Source organism: Lepidochelys kempii, chromosome 9 (assembly GCF_965140285.1).
Source record: "Lepidochelys kempii isolate rLepKem1 chromosome 9, rLepKem1.hap1, whole genome shotgun sequence".
In the NCBI taxonomy this organism is placed as follows: domain Eukaryota; kingdom Metazoa; phylum Chordata; order Testudines; family Cheloniidae; genus Lepidochelys; species Lepidochelys kempii.
This window is the reverse complement of record NC_136388.1, coordinates 43163060-43179186: the sequence shown is the minus strand read 5'-3', so window position 1 is coordinate 43179186 and position 16127 is coordinate 43163060. Positions and strand designations below refer to the sequence as shown.

Genomic DNA, 16127 nt, shown 5'->3' with positions numbered 1-16127 from the left:
CACTGAATTTTGGATCAGACCCTAAATGCAAATAAAAGTGGAGTAGTTGGTAAGACACTTTTATGAACTGGATCACTGACACACCCGCCACTGACATGTGAAGATCTTAATGCATTAGAGATGAGAAGCTTAGAAGGATTAGAACTCCATAACAGACCACTAAAAGATGAGATGGTTCCCCATCAGTCTTCAGTATGAGGGTATCTTATAATAGAGACTGCAGGAAGGGAGGGAAAAGTGCCGTTTGCCTACATTGCTTTGTGAATTGCAATACAGCCTGGTGTGATACGCATGTCAAATTACATTCCACTTGTAAAGAAAGTTCTTTCACAGCATCTTTAAAGTTACACAGTGGATATTGTTGTAGACTTTTGTATTCCGTTATGGGTGCCATGGGCTCACCCGTCTGTGCATGCTAGCTGTTCCATCAGCACCTTGCCCTCTGAATTAGAATGCAGGTGGAATTTTGAAGGGCAGCCTGTTACATGCAACATAAGTTACTGGATCCCGCAGCAGTGCAGAGCAATAGTAGATTCCTTAGGTGTTTTATGAGAGATCTTGTCCTTAGGGGAGGGGGGAAAGGATCTGACTTGTTAATTCTGTTTTAGTGGTACAGAAAACCAGACTACAATTTCTTTGCAAACTACAAGGAGTATCGTACCAGACATCCGAAACAGCCCTTTTATATCCTGAACCCAAAAATGCAATGGGAGCTCTGGGATATCCTGCAGGAGAACTCTTTGGAGGATATTCAGCCCAATCCACCTTCTTCTGGAATGCTTGGTAATGTATCTGCCCAGTAAATATTTGACTTTATTAATTTTGGATGGGGCTCTTCAGTTTATTGAAGCGCTGATAATGGTTGTGCTTTCTGTTTATCAGATTCAAAGAAGCCCTTTAGAGCTTCCTAACAATGGTCAACTTCTGTAAAATGCAACGTTTCCCATCTCAAAACAGCAGCTTAATTATGTTAGAAATCAGCATTTCCCAGCAGCGGCTCTCAAACTGTTCTGTGTAGCACTGACTCCAGAAATAGCTATACTCAGATCAAACACAGGTGCATGCAGGAATGTTAGGTGCAACAATGTCAATTGTCAATAAAAGGTGCAATCACCTTTTACTGGTCACCAGCATTTTTAGCCAATAGGAAAAGAGCAACTCATATCTGGTCTGATCTGAAGCACAATGAAGTCTTTCAGGGCTTTCACTGCTATTCCTTTTCATTACTTTTTTATTTTAACAAGCGAATAAATTTATCAGCTCTCTATTGGAGTCAACAAATAGTTTTATTTTTCAAATTGATGAGCCATTACCTATTATGGGATAAGCACAGTTCAAAAAGAAAGATTTAATAAGGGGAAAAAGTTTTCAGAACTTCATAATAGCTGTAAAAATGGTAAATAATTCCCCCTCAGCCAGCCTTATCTCTCGTTCTAAAGCCCTTTTGTTTCATCACCTTGTGCTAATCTCAGAACATTAGTGAAGAGGTCCATTTTCCTCCCAGACAGAAATTCTATTGTGGCCAGGTTTTCTCCTCTTCACAACCTCATTTAATCAGCAACAAAATGAAAAGGAACTGACCGCTAAGGAGCGATTTATAAGAAAACCACTTACAGTGGAGTTGTCGTCTTGTTTGCTTTGTCGGTGGCAAAATTGTTCTGCTTTGGTTACCATCCTACTGCTTGCAAGAGGGCACTCATACTGTAAGATATTGCCCCCCACCCCATATAGGCGCAGAACCGGACCTTAACAAAGTTAGGTTAGCTGATCATATTTCTGCCAGTCAGAATTCTTCTTTCTTTCTACAAACTCATATTTCTGCCTTCTAAGCTATTAAATTATTTCTGGCTCCTGTTCAACACTAATGTGTAATGGGGGAGACAGCTAATTTTAGAAGGAAAAGACAAAGCAAATGGTTATTGATTAGAGCAAGAGATTGAGAAGGCAGGACTCCTGCACAGCTCAGTCTCTTGACTTTTTTATGCCTCAGTTTCCCCATTTGTAAAATGAGTATAATCTGTCTCCCAGTGATGATAGAGAGAGACACAAGCTTTTGAGCTTACACAGAGCTCTTCTTCAGGTGACCTCTACAGAAGAGCTCTTTGTAGCTTGAAAACTTGTCTCTGTCACCAGTTAAAGTTGATCCAATAAAAGATATTCTTCCCCTGTGTGGAATACACATAGGGACCAGCATACCCGCTGTAGCCCCACTGGCCAAGCCCTATGTGCAGTGACCCTCATAACCACTCTGGCTGTGATCTGACCTGCTAAGGCCATGCCATGAGTACGCATGCATGCCACATGCCTGAGTCTGGAGTTTCTTCAGAGCATTGTCCACTGACCCACACATACACAATAACACCCCTCACGTACCTGACTGAGGATATAAGAGGCAGTACAGATCAACACCTTTCCAGTTTCTTCTTACTGCCCCATGGCCTAAGTCAGAATCATGTCCTCTGTTGTTGCACAGCCTGTAAAATTTATTTGTAAATAGTTTATATCTTAGCTTAGGAATTCTAGTTAGCATGGAATAGAATACTCCCCCTCTCCAGTCAGGCGAAATTGTCCTCAGTCCCTGGACTATGCCCAGGGTCCCGGGTTTCAAGAAACAAAGAAAAAGAAGGAGCCACTGGTTCCGACAGTATTCCTCATTGGTACCATCTCATCTATCCAAAGCCTGGCTGCATCAGATGAACTGGGCCCTTCAGGAGTTTCTATGGGAACTGCTCGGACTCCAGGCTGTGTGGAGACCTTTGTAATGCCAGAGGATGTCTTCCTCCCCTACCTGCAGTCTCCACTCCTTTTGGGCCCTGCCCTCCTGAGAGGCATCCTTATCCTGGAGGGGAAATCATTACCATTGTCTCAAGAGAAGTCCCATCTCTATCCATCACACAGGAGAGCCCCAGTACTGATGGAATCAGAGGAGTTGGAGGAGATAGCTGCACCAGTATCTCTGTGGAGACACAGGAGCCCTAACAGACAGCCAAGACACTATTATCTGTCTGTTATGACCCTCCCAGGGACACCTAATATTGATTCCTGGGGGGGCCACCATGAGCAATGGATCCTTCCTTATTGCAGGTGCCTGGACCCCTCTCAGGAGTCATACCACTCCTCCTCCTCCTCTCATCAGCTGGTTCCATATGTGTCTGAGGAGGAAGAACCAGAACTGGTTCCGATGGGGGCGTCATCATCATCATCTCTGGACACCACTGTCACTCCTTCATTGCCCTCTCCTCTGGATGACAACCAGCAATACCAGGAGTTGTTGCACAAGGTCGCTAATGATCTACAAATTCATCTAGAGGAGGTCCATGACCCTCAGAATCAACTACTGGACATTTTACGACCACAGGGACCGACCAAGGTGGCCCTTCCAAACTAATCAGGCCATATTAGAACCAGCCAGAGAGGTTTAGCATACACCAGCATCTGGTGCCCCTATGCTATTTTGTGCCGGCTAAGGATGCTGACTTCTTGTTTTCTCATCCTGCCCGTAATTTGTTGGTGGTACAGGTGACTACAGAGAGAGCTCAGCCACGCTACCAAAAATCTACCTTGGCCCATAAAGGCTCAAAGAGAGTGGATCTCCTGGTAGGAACGTTTTCTCCTCTGCAGTCCTCCAATTTTGTATAGCTGATTACAAAGCTTTATTAGCAAAATACAATTTTAACACCTACACCAGGCCTACAGAATGTAAAGACAAACTCCCCATGGAAGACTGAGCCCAGTTCTAGTCCTTTCTGGATGAGGAGAGTCACTTAATACTGTGAGCATTCCAGTTATCCTAGACTATCTCCTCTTCTTGAAGAGCTCAGGGTTCACCCTCAGTTCACTGTGAGTACACCTAGCAGCGATTTAGTGTCTTTCTCCCCCCAGTGGAAGGACATTTTATCTTTACACACCTAACCATGGTTCAATTTATGAAGAGCTTGATCAGGACCCTTCCCACTGGTTATTAAACCTGTGCCTCAATGGGACCTTAACCTTGTCCTCTCAACACTTACAGGCCTGCCCTTCAAACCTCTGGTAACATGTGCCATGATCCCCCTGTCCATGAAGGTGGCATTCTTAGTAGCCATCACTTTGGCAAGAAGGGTCAGTGACCTGGTAGCCACAATGGCAGACATTCCTTATACAGTATTTCACAAGCAGAAGCTTTCCCTTAGGTTACATCCCAGATTCCTTCTCACAATTGTGTCTGAGTTCCATATCAATACTTACCTGTATTCTTCCCAAAACCCCATGCTTCTTCTGAGGAAAGAGACCTCACTCCCTTAACGTCAGGCTTGTCCTGACGTTCTACCTGCAGAAAACCAAATCCATTAGAAAATCTTTGAGATTCTTTGTTGTTGTGGCAGAAAGGTCACAGGGACAAGCTATATCATTACAGAGGATTTCTAACTGGATTTCAGGATGCATCTCAGAATGCTACAAAACAGCGAAGCTCCCCCATCCTGGGCGTATCACAGCTCACCTCACGTGGACACAAGCTGCCTCCTCGACATCCTTATTGGATGTTCCACTACAAGACATCTACAGGGCACCAACTTGGAGTTCCATCCATACTTTGACATCACACTATGCTCTAACTCGAGCAGCAATGGTGGATGCAGCTATAGGAACAGCAGTACTACAAACCTCTCTGCTGCCAGTTTCCTCACACCATCTTCCGGTCTGAATGTGCTGTTTGAGAGTCCCCCAGGTATGGAATACACATAGGGACCAGCACTTGAAGAAGAAATGAAGATTACTGGCTGTAATTGGAGGTTCCTTGAGATGTGTGGTCCCTATCTGTATTCCACTAGCCACCTTCTATCCCCTCTGCTTTGGATCTAGTTGGATTGCAGTAAGAAGAGGAACTGGAATGGCGTCAACCCACACTGCCTCTTATAGTCTCAGTCAGGAGCATGAGGAGAGTTACTGCGCATGTGTGGGTCAATGGAGACTGCTTTGAAGAATTTCTGGACTCAGGCACGTGGTGTGCATGCGTACCCATGTGTGGAATACAGATAGGGACCACGCATCTCAAAGAACCTCCAGTTGCAGTAAGTAGCCTCTGCTTACCTCTCCCACCTTGTTTCTCTAATATCCTGTGACCAACACAGCTACAACTACATTGTGTATCCCAGTGATGATGTGACGCTTAAATTGTTCAGTATGCTCTGGGAACCTTTGGAAAGCCCCATGTAAGTGGAAATAGTTACTTATGGTAAAGTCTGATCAAAATATTTTTTTAAAAATGGGGACTACAATTTGGCAAAGTAGTCACAAAATTAAAAAGAATTTGTTGTGCAGCATTAGTAGATTCCCTAGTCGTCCTTCCAGATGTCACAAAATACATTCAGATCTGAAACTCGGCATAATTCAGTGGGATGCTAGAAAATAAATATTGATCCAGATTCTCTGGTATGCCCTGGGTGCTTTGTGCTGCTTTAGCAAGGTGAAAGCAGCCTGTAAACCCAGATTAATTGTTCCCCCTTTAACAGTTGCTTTGCACAGAACATACCACGGAATCTGGCTGATCATCATTATTAACTGCACTCTAGAATTGCTTGTATACTTCACATAAGACACATGAGGGCAACACTGCTCCATCTAGGGAAATTGCTTTGAGCTTGAAGAGTAGCATACTGTGCAGTGGTGTTGAACTGCAAAACAAGCCCTCTCTAGATTTGTGATTTTTACTGGCTGTGCATTCATTAGGTGAGGTGTTGCACTCCTCCCCCACAACACAAAACCCTCCCCTAGACTTGAGACTGGCCAGTGTTGCCAACTTAAATAGTAGTGAGGACTGAAGCCTGAGCCTGCCCCAGTCCCACTGCCCTAGGTGAGGGGACCAAAGCCCCAGCCCCGCTGCCCTGGGCGGGGGGCCTGTAAACTGAGCCCCGCCACCGATGGCCGAAGCTGAAACCCTGAGGCTTTGGCTTCAGCCACAGGTGGTTGGGCTCAAGCTTCAGCCCCGGACCCCAGCAAGTCTAAACCAGCCCTAGTGATCCCATTAAAACAGGTTTGCGACCCGCTTTGGGGTCCTGACCCACAGTTTGAGAACCACTGATATAGTGCATGCTTGGCTACTCGGCAAGTTTTCCCCCAGCTATCAAGAAGAAATAGCATTTTTTAATGCTGATCTCATAACTCATGGCATATTGCTGTCACACAGTATCTCCATGAGGCTTTAATGGGGCAGACTGTGCCGTGTCTGACAGGATGCAGCTGCCAGTCACAGCATCTGTGATTTTGGAGGTGTAACCAATTTGTGTGTGAATGAGCAAGTGGCTCAACAATTGTGCAGACTTCAAGGAGCTTCAGAAAGTAGCCTCCTCCAATCACAGCCTTTTCTCCTTCTCCTGTGGTCTGAACTTTAAGAAGACCACTTCTTGCAGGGAAACCCCACCGCCTCCCATCTTGGGAGACAGAAGGGGATATTTCGCATAAACCTCATGTCTCACATTTAAGCAAGAAGATGGTTGGTTTCATAACCTTTTTGCCAGGTTGACTAACTGGTTCTTGCTCTCCCCCTGCCAGGCATTGTGATCATGATGACCCTCTGTGATGAAGTGAATATTTATGAATTCCTCCCTTCCAAACGACAGACAGACATCTGCCACTATTACCAGAAATACCATGACCGCGCCTGCACCATGGGTGCTTACCATCCACTGCTGTTTGAGAAAAACTTGGTGAAGCGTGTTAACCAAGGCCAAAATGAGTTAATTTACACTCATGGGAAAGTGACTTTGCCCGGCTTCAGAAACATGCACTGTTAGCAACTCAACTTCTACTGTGCATAGATACTTCTGTTGATTTTCAAAGCACTTTTAGAAGGATATTGTTGAGATTTTTAGGCCTAAACATTGATGTGCCTTGGCAGTTCTTCCATGACGCACCCCTTACATTAAGGATTCCTGTGATGCAACTTCTCCGATCTGTACAATAGCAGAAAGCATTACACATCCTCCACCACAATTATCCAATATCTGCTGTGTGAACCTCCAATCAGATTAGTAGGTCTGATCGTCTGAGGGGCTGAGTATCCTTCAGCTGCAGTTGGCCACCTGAGTTTTCTTCTGTGCAGTTAAACCAACGTACTGCTGGTGTCACTCCGCTGAACTCCGTGAACAGCAGAAAATTTGGCCCCTTTTAATAAAGAGTGGCTAAAAATAATCCCATGGTTCTTGATTCCTTAAAGACAGGCCTACGATTATGGACCCACTGTCAAGTTTGCCTGCTAAGATAGGCAGTAGTTCAACAAGTTAAAATCTATGACTTGCATTATCGTCCTACCAACCTTGAGAAACAGTCCTTTATATCCTGGAATTGTGATGGTGATTGTGTCCAATCAAAGAGGAAGTGTTCAGTGTTGATTTGTTTTGGAATTTTTACCTTTTTAAAAGTTATGATGTTCAGTGAATTACTAAATTGAATTTAAATGTCTGATGATCACTCAGCACTGTTTGTTCAATGTAGCATCCTCTTGGGGACACAGGATATTTTAATTCCAAATCATTTTGGGGAAGACTTTTGAAAGGCATAAATGGCAGTTTGCAATTGTAATGAGGGTTGGTGCCTAATTGCCATTTGTGCCCTGTGAAAGTCTCCCCATTAGTAATTTAGGACAATAATACCATATAGTCACAGGCAACTAAATAAGCCTTGGGGCTTCTAGCCAGGTGCAAACCAGTTCTCCCCTTCTAGGTTTCATCAGCTATCCAAGTTGACCTTTGTTAGATATTCCTGACATTTAGATAGTCAGTCAGTCTCTCTCTCTCTCTCTCACACACACACACACACAGATACCCCCCCCCCCCACACACACACAGAGATACACCCTTTCCAAGTGTGCAGAGAATGAGCACATTACACTAGCTCTTGAAATAGCAGCTAGGAATGGGGAGCTGCACTCTGCTCTTCAAGCCAGTCCAAAAGGGAGGGGGGCAGAGCTTTGACTCCTTCCTGCCCCATTGATGTGATTTTTGTCCCCAGAGCTCATGAAAGGAGTAGTTGTTTAGATTTCCCCCAATCATAGTTCTTCTTTCGTCTGTGCAGAGGGGTCACCTCGGTTGTCTCCCTTCCCTCTGTTCACCTATTCCAGATCCACTACCCCTTTTCTCATGATTCTGATTCATAGGATCTTCGCTTCCAAGCTGAAGCCACCGGGTCAGACTCTTCTGTTGTGTACACTGGTGTAACCCTACTCAGGTCCGTGGCATTGTGCCAGTGCTGGAACACCTGATAGGAAGTACAAATGCTCAACAGTTAATATGATGTTTGCTGATCCTACCTACATATATGACAAAGTCGATATTATTTAACTTTCAGTCGGTAATGTCATATATCTGTTTTTGAATGGTATGGGTTTTAATGGTTTTAGTTGCAGAAAATAGATGCTAATTTTGCTGTCCATAATATGCATCCCTGTGGTAGGAAAACAGTTGCACAGCAACAGACTTTGTCTCCATTGTGAAGAACCCACTGGGTTAAATTCTGCCTTCTGTTAAACTTGTATTGTATGACCCACTGGATTCATGGGAGAGCTTGGCCACCACTGATCTGGATCTACAGAGGAACCCTTGCATTCCATGTGGAGACCAGTTGACTTTAGCGGGACTCTGTGCAGATCCAGTTGTGAGATCAGGGCTTAACCGAATAAGGTACCAGTGAGAAAATTTGCATCATGGTACTTGTAAAATGAGAATTCCTGTTGTTTTTAATAAAACCTTTTGAAGACATTGGCTCAGATTCTGATCTCCATAAACCAGTGTAAATCTAAAGGGACTACAGTGGGTTTACACCAGTGTATATGAAATCAGAATCTGGTCCAACATTTAAAGAATGTTTTTTTAAATGTGTGTACAGCTCTGCAAAGGCTGTGTCGGGATAATAGTGAGTTCCGATCTGTGACTCATTACCAATTTCCATTGTTGTACAGAATGAAACTATCAAGCTGTTTGAATTAATTCTGTAGCGGTATTTTAAATTTTATGTGGAAGTACAAAACTCAGCATTTTAAAAAATGTTCTGAACACTGATCTTTTAAAATAGTTTGAAATAATACTGAAGGATCCAAAGAAGATGTACAATTTGTAATAGTGTCTTTTTTTTTTAAAGAGATGGTCTCTGTGTCATTTTTAAATTAAACTAACATCAGGATATTAAACGTTGTGTAATTTCTCCCCCTCCTTTTCCTACCTTCCATGTATGGCTTTGCAAAAGTTTGAGAGAAGGAATAATTCAGAAGAGACATAGCAAACATTCCCTCACCACTCTACTGTATTACTCACTGTAGAAATCAAAGGATGTATTGGGATGCTGCAAATAGTGTGACAGTTCAGCTTGCCAAGTTGCATCTTCAGTGAATAGGAGAAAGAATTTGAATAACGGTTATTACACGATATTTGCTGACAACTCCAGGTCAACAAGGATTTTTTGGGACACTATGTAACAACTTCAGCACACAGAGACAGAATTCAATTTTCTCCTAGCACCACCTCCACCCCAACCAAGATGACAACATAGTATCAAAACAAGACAACACCACTAAGGTAAAGATACAGCACCACCTGTTGGTGGAGGTGCTGCCTGCACTGATCATTACACTGCCTTTGCACTCCAGTCTCAAACTGGACCTTGTATGAAAGGGAGTACCTGTAACATGGTGGCTTTTTTTTAAAAAAAAATATGGCCAAATGTTTACCAATTCCATTGCTGCTGAAGTTCTTATTTCAGAATCTGCTTGAATTAATCTTTCAGATAACTCCATTCCACTCCCATCTTTCTTGCTGACATCCCTGTCTGTCTAGTAGAAAGTCTGCTGGAGCTCTGAGAGGTGCACGGGTAGTGTCCACAAAACTACACTCCATTACTAGATGCAGCTCACTTTCTTACATGTGACTGGCTGGCTCTGTGGATGTTGGGTGAGCAAGGTAGAGCCCCAGCCCATCTTCCTCCTTGCTGACTTTGAGTGGGAGCAGGGAGGCAGCTCCCTGAACACAGACTGAAATTCTGTCTGGTATTTACAGGCCAAATAAATGGGGAAAGCTCCTTACACCTCCTTTTCCCCAGGTTTGAGCAGAACCACAGGCCAGGTCCTGGGGATTCCCATCCCATCCTCTGTGTTTCTTGTGGGGCAGTAGAACATTTACAGGTGACCAGACGCAATCTAGCCTCCTCATGCTATTTCAGAGCTTAATTCTGCCTCTGTTACTCATGTTTAGAGGTATGTCACTAAGCAAGCAGCCCCACTGAAGTCGGTGGGACTAGCTGTGTGCTAAAATACTCCTCCATGAATGAGGGAGGCAGAATTAGACCCTTATTTGTCATATATAACTATTTGAAACAGGGTGTGCTGTCTCTGTAAACTCAAGCCTGGAGCCAGCCCAGCATAGCAAGGGAATTCTGAGAGATGTGATTCCCAGTTCTTATGGGAATTGTAGATGAAGAGCAAGGCCTGCTGGGAAAGGGAAAGCTGGATATAAGAAGTAAGGGGTAGAACACGATAGAGGCTAGATGTGTTGTGGGCCTTTAGAGAGAAAGGAACATCCTGACAGGAATAGGACCTGCCTTGGTTCTTGGGGAAAAGGCTGCTGGTGAATGTCTCCAGTGAGGTAGCAAGTGGGTTCTGGAGGGGATCGTCCTAATGCAGCCTGGGAGGGGACCATCTGGTAAGCAAAGTAGTACTGAGCATGACAGAGGCAAAATTAGGCCCTTCGTCTATGACAATCCATACAGTGCCCTTACTTCCTGCCAACTGACCTTCATCCCACAAAATCAATCATTTTGCCGCTGATTCAGTGAAAGCAGGAGCCAGCCCCATAAGGTCATCTCACCTGAGTGAAGGTTTGCAGAATCAGCTGCATTTGAATTTTGGAAATACAGACTTTGCGTGAATTAAACAAAGTGGTTGAGTAGCACAGTGTTAGGGCCCCTCACAATCATCTCCGGGTACCTACATTCAAATCTAGTATAAATTCCAAAAAGAAAAGGAGTACTTGTGGCACCTTAGAGACGAACAAATTTATTTGAGCATGAGCTTTCGTGAGCTACAGCTCACTTCGTCAGATGCATCCACTGTATGCACTCTAAGGTGCCACAAGTACTCCTTTTCTTTTTGCGAATACAGACTAACACGGCTGTTACTCTGAAACCTATAAATTCCAAGTGTCTTTTAAGTTGTGTATCAGTAAGAGCCAAATCTGTCTTACTAACAGGTTCTTTGCAGGATCCATAAACCTTCGTTGCTCAGCGATTACCGTCGTCTCAGTCAAAACCAGAATGTAAAACAACTCATCCCTTGGCGAAGCAAAAAGAGAGCTGTGTCAAAGGTAATAGCTATCTGAATCATCCAGTACTATGAAAGAGACTTCACAATCTTCAGGAGGAATCCCATAAAAGCTTCAGTGGAGATGGAAGCCAACCGGATTTTTCCACATGCTCCACCACTGTATCTCTGTCCAAGTAGAAGCCTGAGAGGGGCAGCCTAGTAATTAGATCTAAGCTGCTTTTATCTAGCCCACTTCTGAGTCTTTCTACTGAAAAGTGTCTCAGATACCAGCTCCTTTATTTCCTCTGCCTCTCCCTGAAGATGCAACTGTTCCATGGCCATAGCAGATATTACGCTTCATGGATTACTTGCAAGTGAAAACTTTCCTGGTGAAACTCTTCCACTGCACTGGTCAGCACCTAAATGACACTTAGCTGCCATATTAGATGCTCCACCTATTATTACAGACTTTAATAAAGCAATGCTTGCACATGACAAGCACTTCAGCCAGCCAGCAAATAGCGTTCTTAGATACTATTATTTCTGTGGGCGCAAAATCCCCTGAAGAGCAGCTGGATGGGTATGCAATTGCATTATGTGAATTAGTCTCTACTAGCAATTTTGAGAGCCTATCTCTCTGTGGATTAAAAAAGTAGTTGAAATGACCTATAATTCTAAAACTAGAAAGCCTGCAACTGGAGAAAGATTAACCCTTCATAAGACTGGATTCGTTAAAAGAATTGACGCATCCATTAAAGTTGTGAGATTGCTATTCCCTGCACAAGCTAGTGCTGCCAATCCAGTGTTCATGCCAGTACATCGTAATAAGAGATCATCCCCATATTTAGTAAGTAAGCAAAAATACAAACTCTATTACAAAAAAAAATCTTGTTTTAGATGTCCGGAGTGTGGGGTGACTTTCCATTAGGATTTCGTACAAACCCCAGTTTTAGATGCATTGAATCCTTAAACTAAAGCAGTACTTACTTCAGAGGTCAGTGAAGATGTAGTGAGTGCTACAGTTGCCTAGATAGGGTGGATAGAGTGGTAAAGAAACTACAGTTGCGTTTCCTTCATGAACCATAAGTGATTTAGAAAGAACTGGTATTGGGGGGAAAAAGGTAGCATTAGCATGCTACTGAGCAGAGTAACATTGAATTTCCTTACTGTGGATTATTAATTTTCAGGACCAATCACCACCCACTAATTACAATGTTCACTCTAAAAGTTCAGCAAGGAATTGTTCAGTGGGTAACGAAGTTAACTGATTTGAGTTTACAGACTGTGTGTGTGGATCTAAAAAAAACCTCACTGGCCTTAGTGAGAATTGCAGCCTGTGAACTCAGTGAATTGCAGTCAATGAGGTGCCTGAACTTTCAGTATATAAACTATTATAATAATCCACTCTGAAAGCTTTTTCCATTCAGCTGAAAGCCATATTGGTTTGTTTCTGAGCAGTGGTTAGGACAGGACTTTTGATCACCAGCTGTGACGCAGCTATAGTCAGAGGACCTGTGTCAATTTACAGAGAATTTGATGTTTTTCACAGATCCGTGCATATAGAATGGCACCTAACACAGGAAGTGCTAGATGATGCCTTGGAATGTCATTAGATCTGTGCGATCACTGATCTTTTTAATTTCATCCACATGAAAGTGTGAAGCTCTTTTAAAATACCGAGGTAATGTTTCATGTTATATTAATGCTGCTGGTTTTAGGCTAACTATTACGTACTTGTATTCTCCGGCACTACATGGTTTCATTCTTCCAGAACTTGGAAACCTGATGCATTCATTCCCACTTGAAATCAGGAATGCGTGACCTCAGGTTTGAAGTCATGCCCTATGATTGATAAATGATATCCCAACACAGATATTTCACTGGCTTTGCCCTAAAAATGGGAGTATGTTTGTTTCAGATAACAAACAGTGATGATTTAAAGAGGCTTGTGATGCTGCTCACTGCAGAGAGACAGAGCACGCTATTTGAGAAGCAAAAAAAGGGAAGCCCTACATGTTTAGACAGAGTTATCTGTAGTATAAAGACAAACTCACTAGCCAGTAGGGGTCATTTCCCCTGCCATATGCCTTGGGTCTGATTCTCCCCTGCTCTGCATCTTGTAAAGTCATTTACACCTGTGTGAAGTGGGTGTAACACTATCATCTGCTTTGGAAACCTTTTCAGCCACTTTACACTGGTATGAGTGATGACACAAGGTGCAGACCAAAAGACTCAGGCCATTTATACCTGTGCAGAGGGTGTAAAATGCTAAAATTATTCTGATTTGGAGAGTCAGGCACAGTAAGTCTTGATTTACTGTATCTTCACTGTATAGAAACCCATCTGTATGGAAATTAGTGATACAATTTTGTAACTAACCATCAAGCTCTACAGAAGTATTCATCATTTCTGCTGTTGTCTCTTTTCTTTGGGCCCCTTGTCACATTACACCCTACAGCACTGCTGACCAGCATTTGAAGCACTCCTGGTTGGATCTGTGTGTCATTTTAAGATGCCCTCCCAAGAGGCTTTTAGAACTCTAGGCCAGAACTTCACCAGGTATCAATCTGCATGTCTTCACTGAAGTGAACGTTTCAGTGGTGTGCTATGCTGCCATAGACCAGCTGAGGATCTGGTGCTCCACCCTGGCTACAGCACTCAACTTGAAAAAGGAAAAACTCAACATCTCAGAATTACTGTGCATTATACTGCAAGTAACTTGGTGGATGTTTAGTAGCTTCTAGCACAAGCCAAATTCTGCTCTTGGCTTATATTGCTTAAACAGTAGTAACATGCTACTAAAAAAATATCAAGACAGACCTTGGCCCAGAAGGCTAGCGGTCTAAAAATCAGCACAGGGTTGAAAGTAAGAAAATTATTCTTTAAGAGCAGAATGTGTAAAGACACAGGGCCCATAGCCTCAACTGGTGTAAGCTGGTGTACCTCTACTGATGCAGAAAATGCTGATTTATTCTGGTTAAGGATCTGGCCCATTTTAAATATCATCATCTGGAAAAAATGGATACTACTCAGCTCCTTGGGAACTGCCAGCATCAAGCATTGCTCTGTATACTGTATAAAGAGCTATTTTTGTTACACCGTAGATATGCCCAATGCCTTACAAAAAGCATGAAGTCGAAACAAGATCCCTGTTCTGAGGAGCTTACAGACACATTAGATGAGCCAAGAGTTCAGGGGTCTGGGGACTAGATTTGCAAGGGAATAAACATAGGAAGAAGTCCCAGAAGAAGTGGGTTTTGAAGACAAGGTGTTTGGCACACAGAGTGGAAAGCTGTTCCATGCATAAGTGGTGGCAGGAAGAAGAGATGATGTTGAGAATGGACAATAGAGTAAAGCAGTTAACCTATTTCCAGGTGCAGGATTGAAAAGGTAGAGGACATGAAGGTACAGAAATGTATTATACAGTGTTATTGTTCTTGTGGTAACTTGATTAGTATAGCATTTCAAGTTCAAGATCTACCATCTTTTTGATCCTCCACCCCTTTATGATAGTGTTATACATTAGCAATATGGTAAGATGCAGGAGTGATGGAACAGAAAACAGGCTCTGGCTCAGATAAAAAGTTCCATCTAGTTCAGATAAATAGGATCGAGCTGCTTTCTGACCCTGTGGGGTTTGTTATAAATTTTGTTAAATCTGATTGTGATGCTGGCAGACCGGCTGCCAGCTCATGCTAAGGCCCCAGGCCTCACTGAACCCTGACTAATGCATAGCTGGAAACCAGTCTGGCTCACCTGTGTATTGGTGTTGTTAAAATAAATATTAGAGTTGTAAGGATGTGTTTGGTGTGTACACTTTATGAATAGCTTCTAGGATGCTGCAGGTATTGGTCTTGCTTATCTGTACCTCGTGTTATAAGGTAATAGCAAATGTTTGCATTGTAAACCTCCATAAATGTGTAACTCCTCAAAAAGGAGTTACACTAATGCAAATGCTGGCTTCCTACGGAAGATGTTAAGTCCTGCCCAACATGAAGGTCTTTGAAACCAAATGAGCCATAATACATCAAAGAACAAAGACTTTGTTAATTGCATTCCTCATCCCGTCAGCTTGGACTCTGGGGAGAAGGGGATAAAAATCTCTGACAAGGAGAAACTTGTTTCTTTTTGCTGCTTGGACTCTAAAGGGGCAAGAATCACTTAGCATAAGCAAAAGGCCCCCAGCTGTTTAGCTTGAGTTAGCCCTAAAGGACATATAAAGTTTGCTTATTATAGAAGTTTTTATTACCTTTTGGAACCTAAGACTGCAACTCATTTGCCTGTGTATGTTACCTGCTTTAACTTTGTAAATAACTCTCATTTCTTTTTTCTAGTTAATAAATCTTTACTTAGTTTACTACAGAATTGGCTACAGGCAGTGTCTTTCACACTTGTTACTTGGTTGGTGAAATCTAATTATAGAACATACAACAAATTTGGGGTTTGTGCTCTGCTCTTTGACAGTCTGCCCTGAAGTTGACACTTGTGCTCTTGACCCACTCCAGACAGCATGCCACTGATTAGAAGGGAGGGTTCTTCTGACAGAGAATTAATAATTTTTCAAAAAGAAAAGGAGTACTTGTGGCACCTTAGAGACTAACCAATTTATTTTAGCATAAGCTTTCGTGAGCTACAGCTCACTTCAGGATGCATCCGATGAAGTGAGCTGTAGCTCACGAAAGCTCATGCTCAAATAAATTGGTTAGTCTCTAAGGTGCCACAAGTACTCCTTTTCTTTTTGCGAATACAGACTAACACGGCTGCTACTCTGAAACCAATAATTTTTCAGAGACTTTAAAAGACATAAGAACGTAAGAATAGCCATACTGGGTCAGACCAGTGGTCCATCTTGCTCAGTATC

At 43.0% G+C, this 16127-nt stretch overlaps 1 protein-coding gene across 9 annotated transcripts in view; it reads left to right on the top strand.

Annotated features, from left to right (window-relative positions):
- ST6GAL1 (ST6 beta-galactoside alpha-2,6-sialyltransferase 1) overlaps positions 1-15824 on the top strand; it is a 110994-nt gene extending 95170 nt beyond the window's left edge. For 8 of the 9 annotated variants that reach the window (XM_073360039.2, XM_073360035.2, XM_073360036.2 and 5 more), the window contains 2 exons: positions 609-783; positions 6532-9163. In XM_073360039.2, the coding sequence (XP_073216140.1) occupies positions 609-783; positions 6532-6773 (417 nt within the window). In that variant the 3' untranslated portion in view covers positions 6774-9163. Of the gene's footprint in view, positions 1-608; positions 784-6531; positions 9164-11213 lie in introns of those variants that run through there. The other variant, XM_073360043.2, reaches the window with a different exon arrangement.
- Positions 15825-16127: the final 303 nt, after the last annotated feature.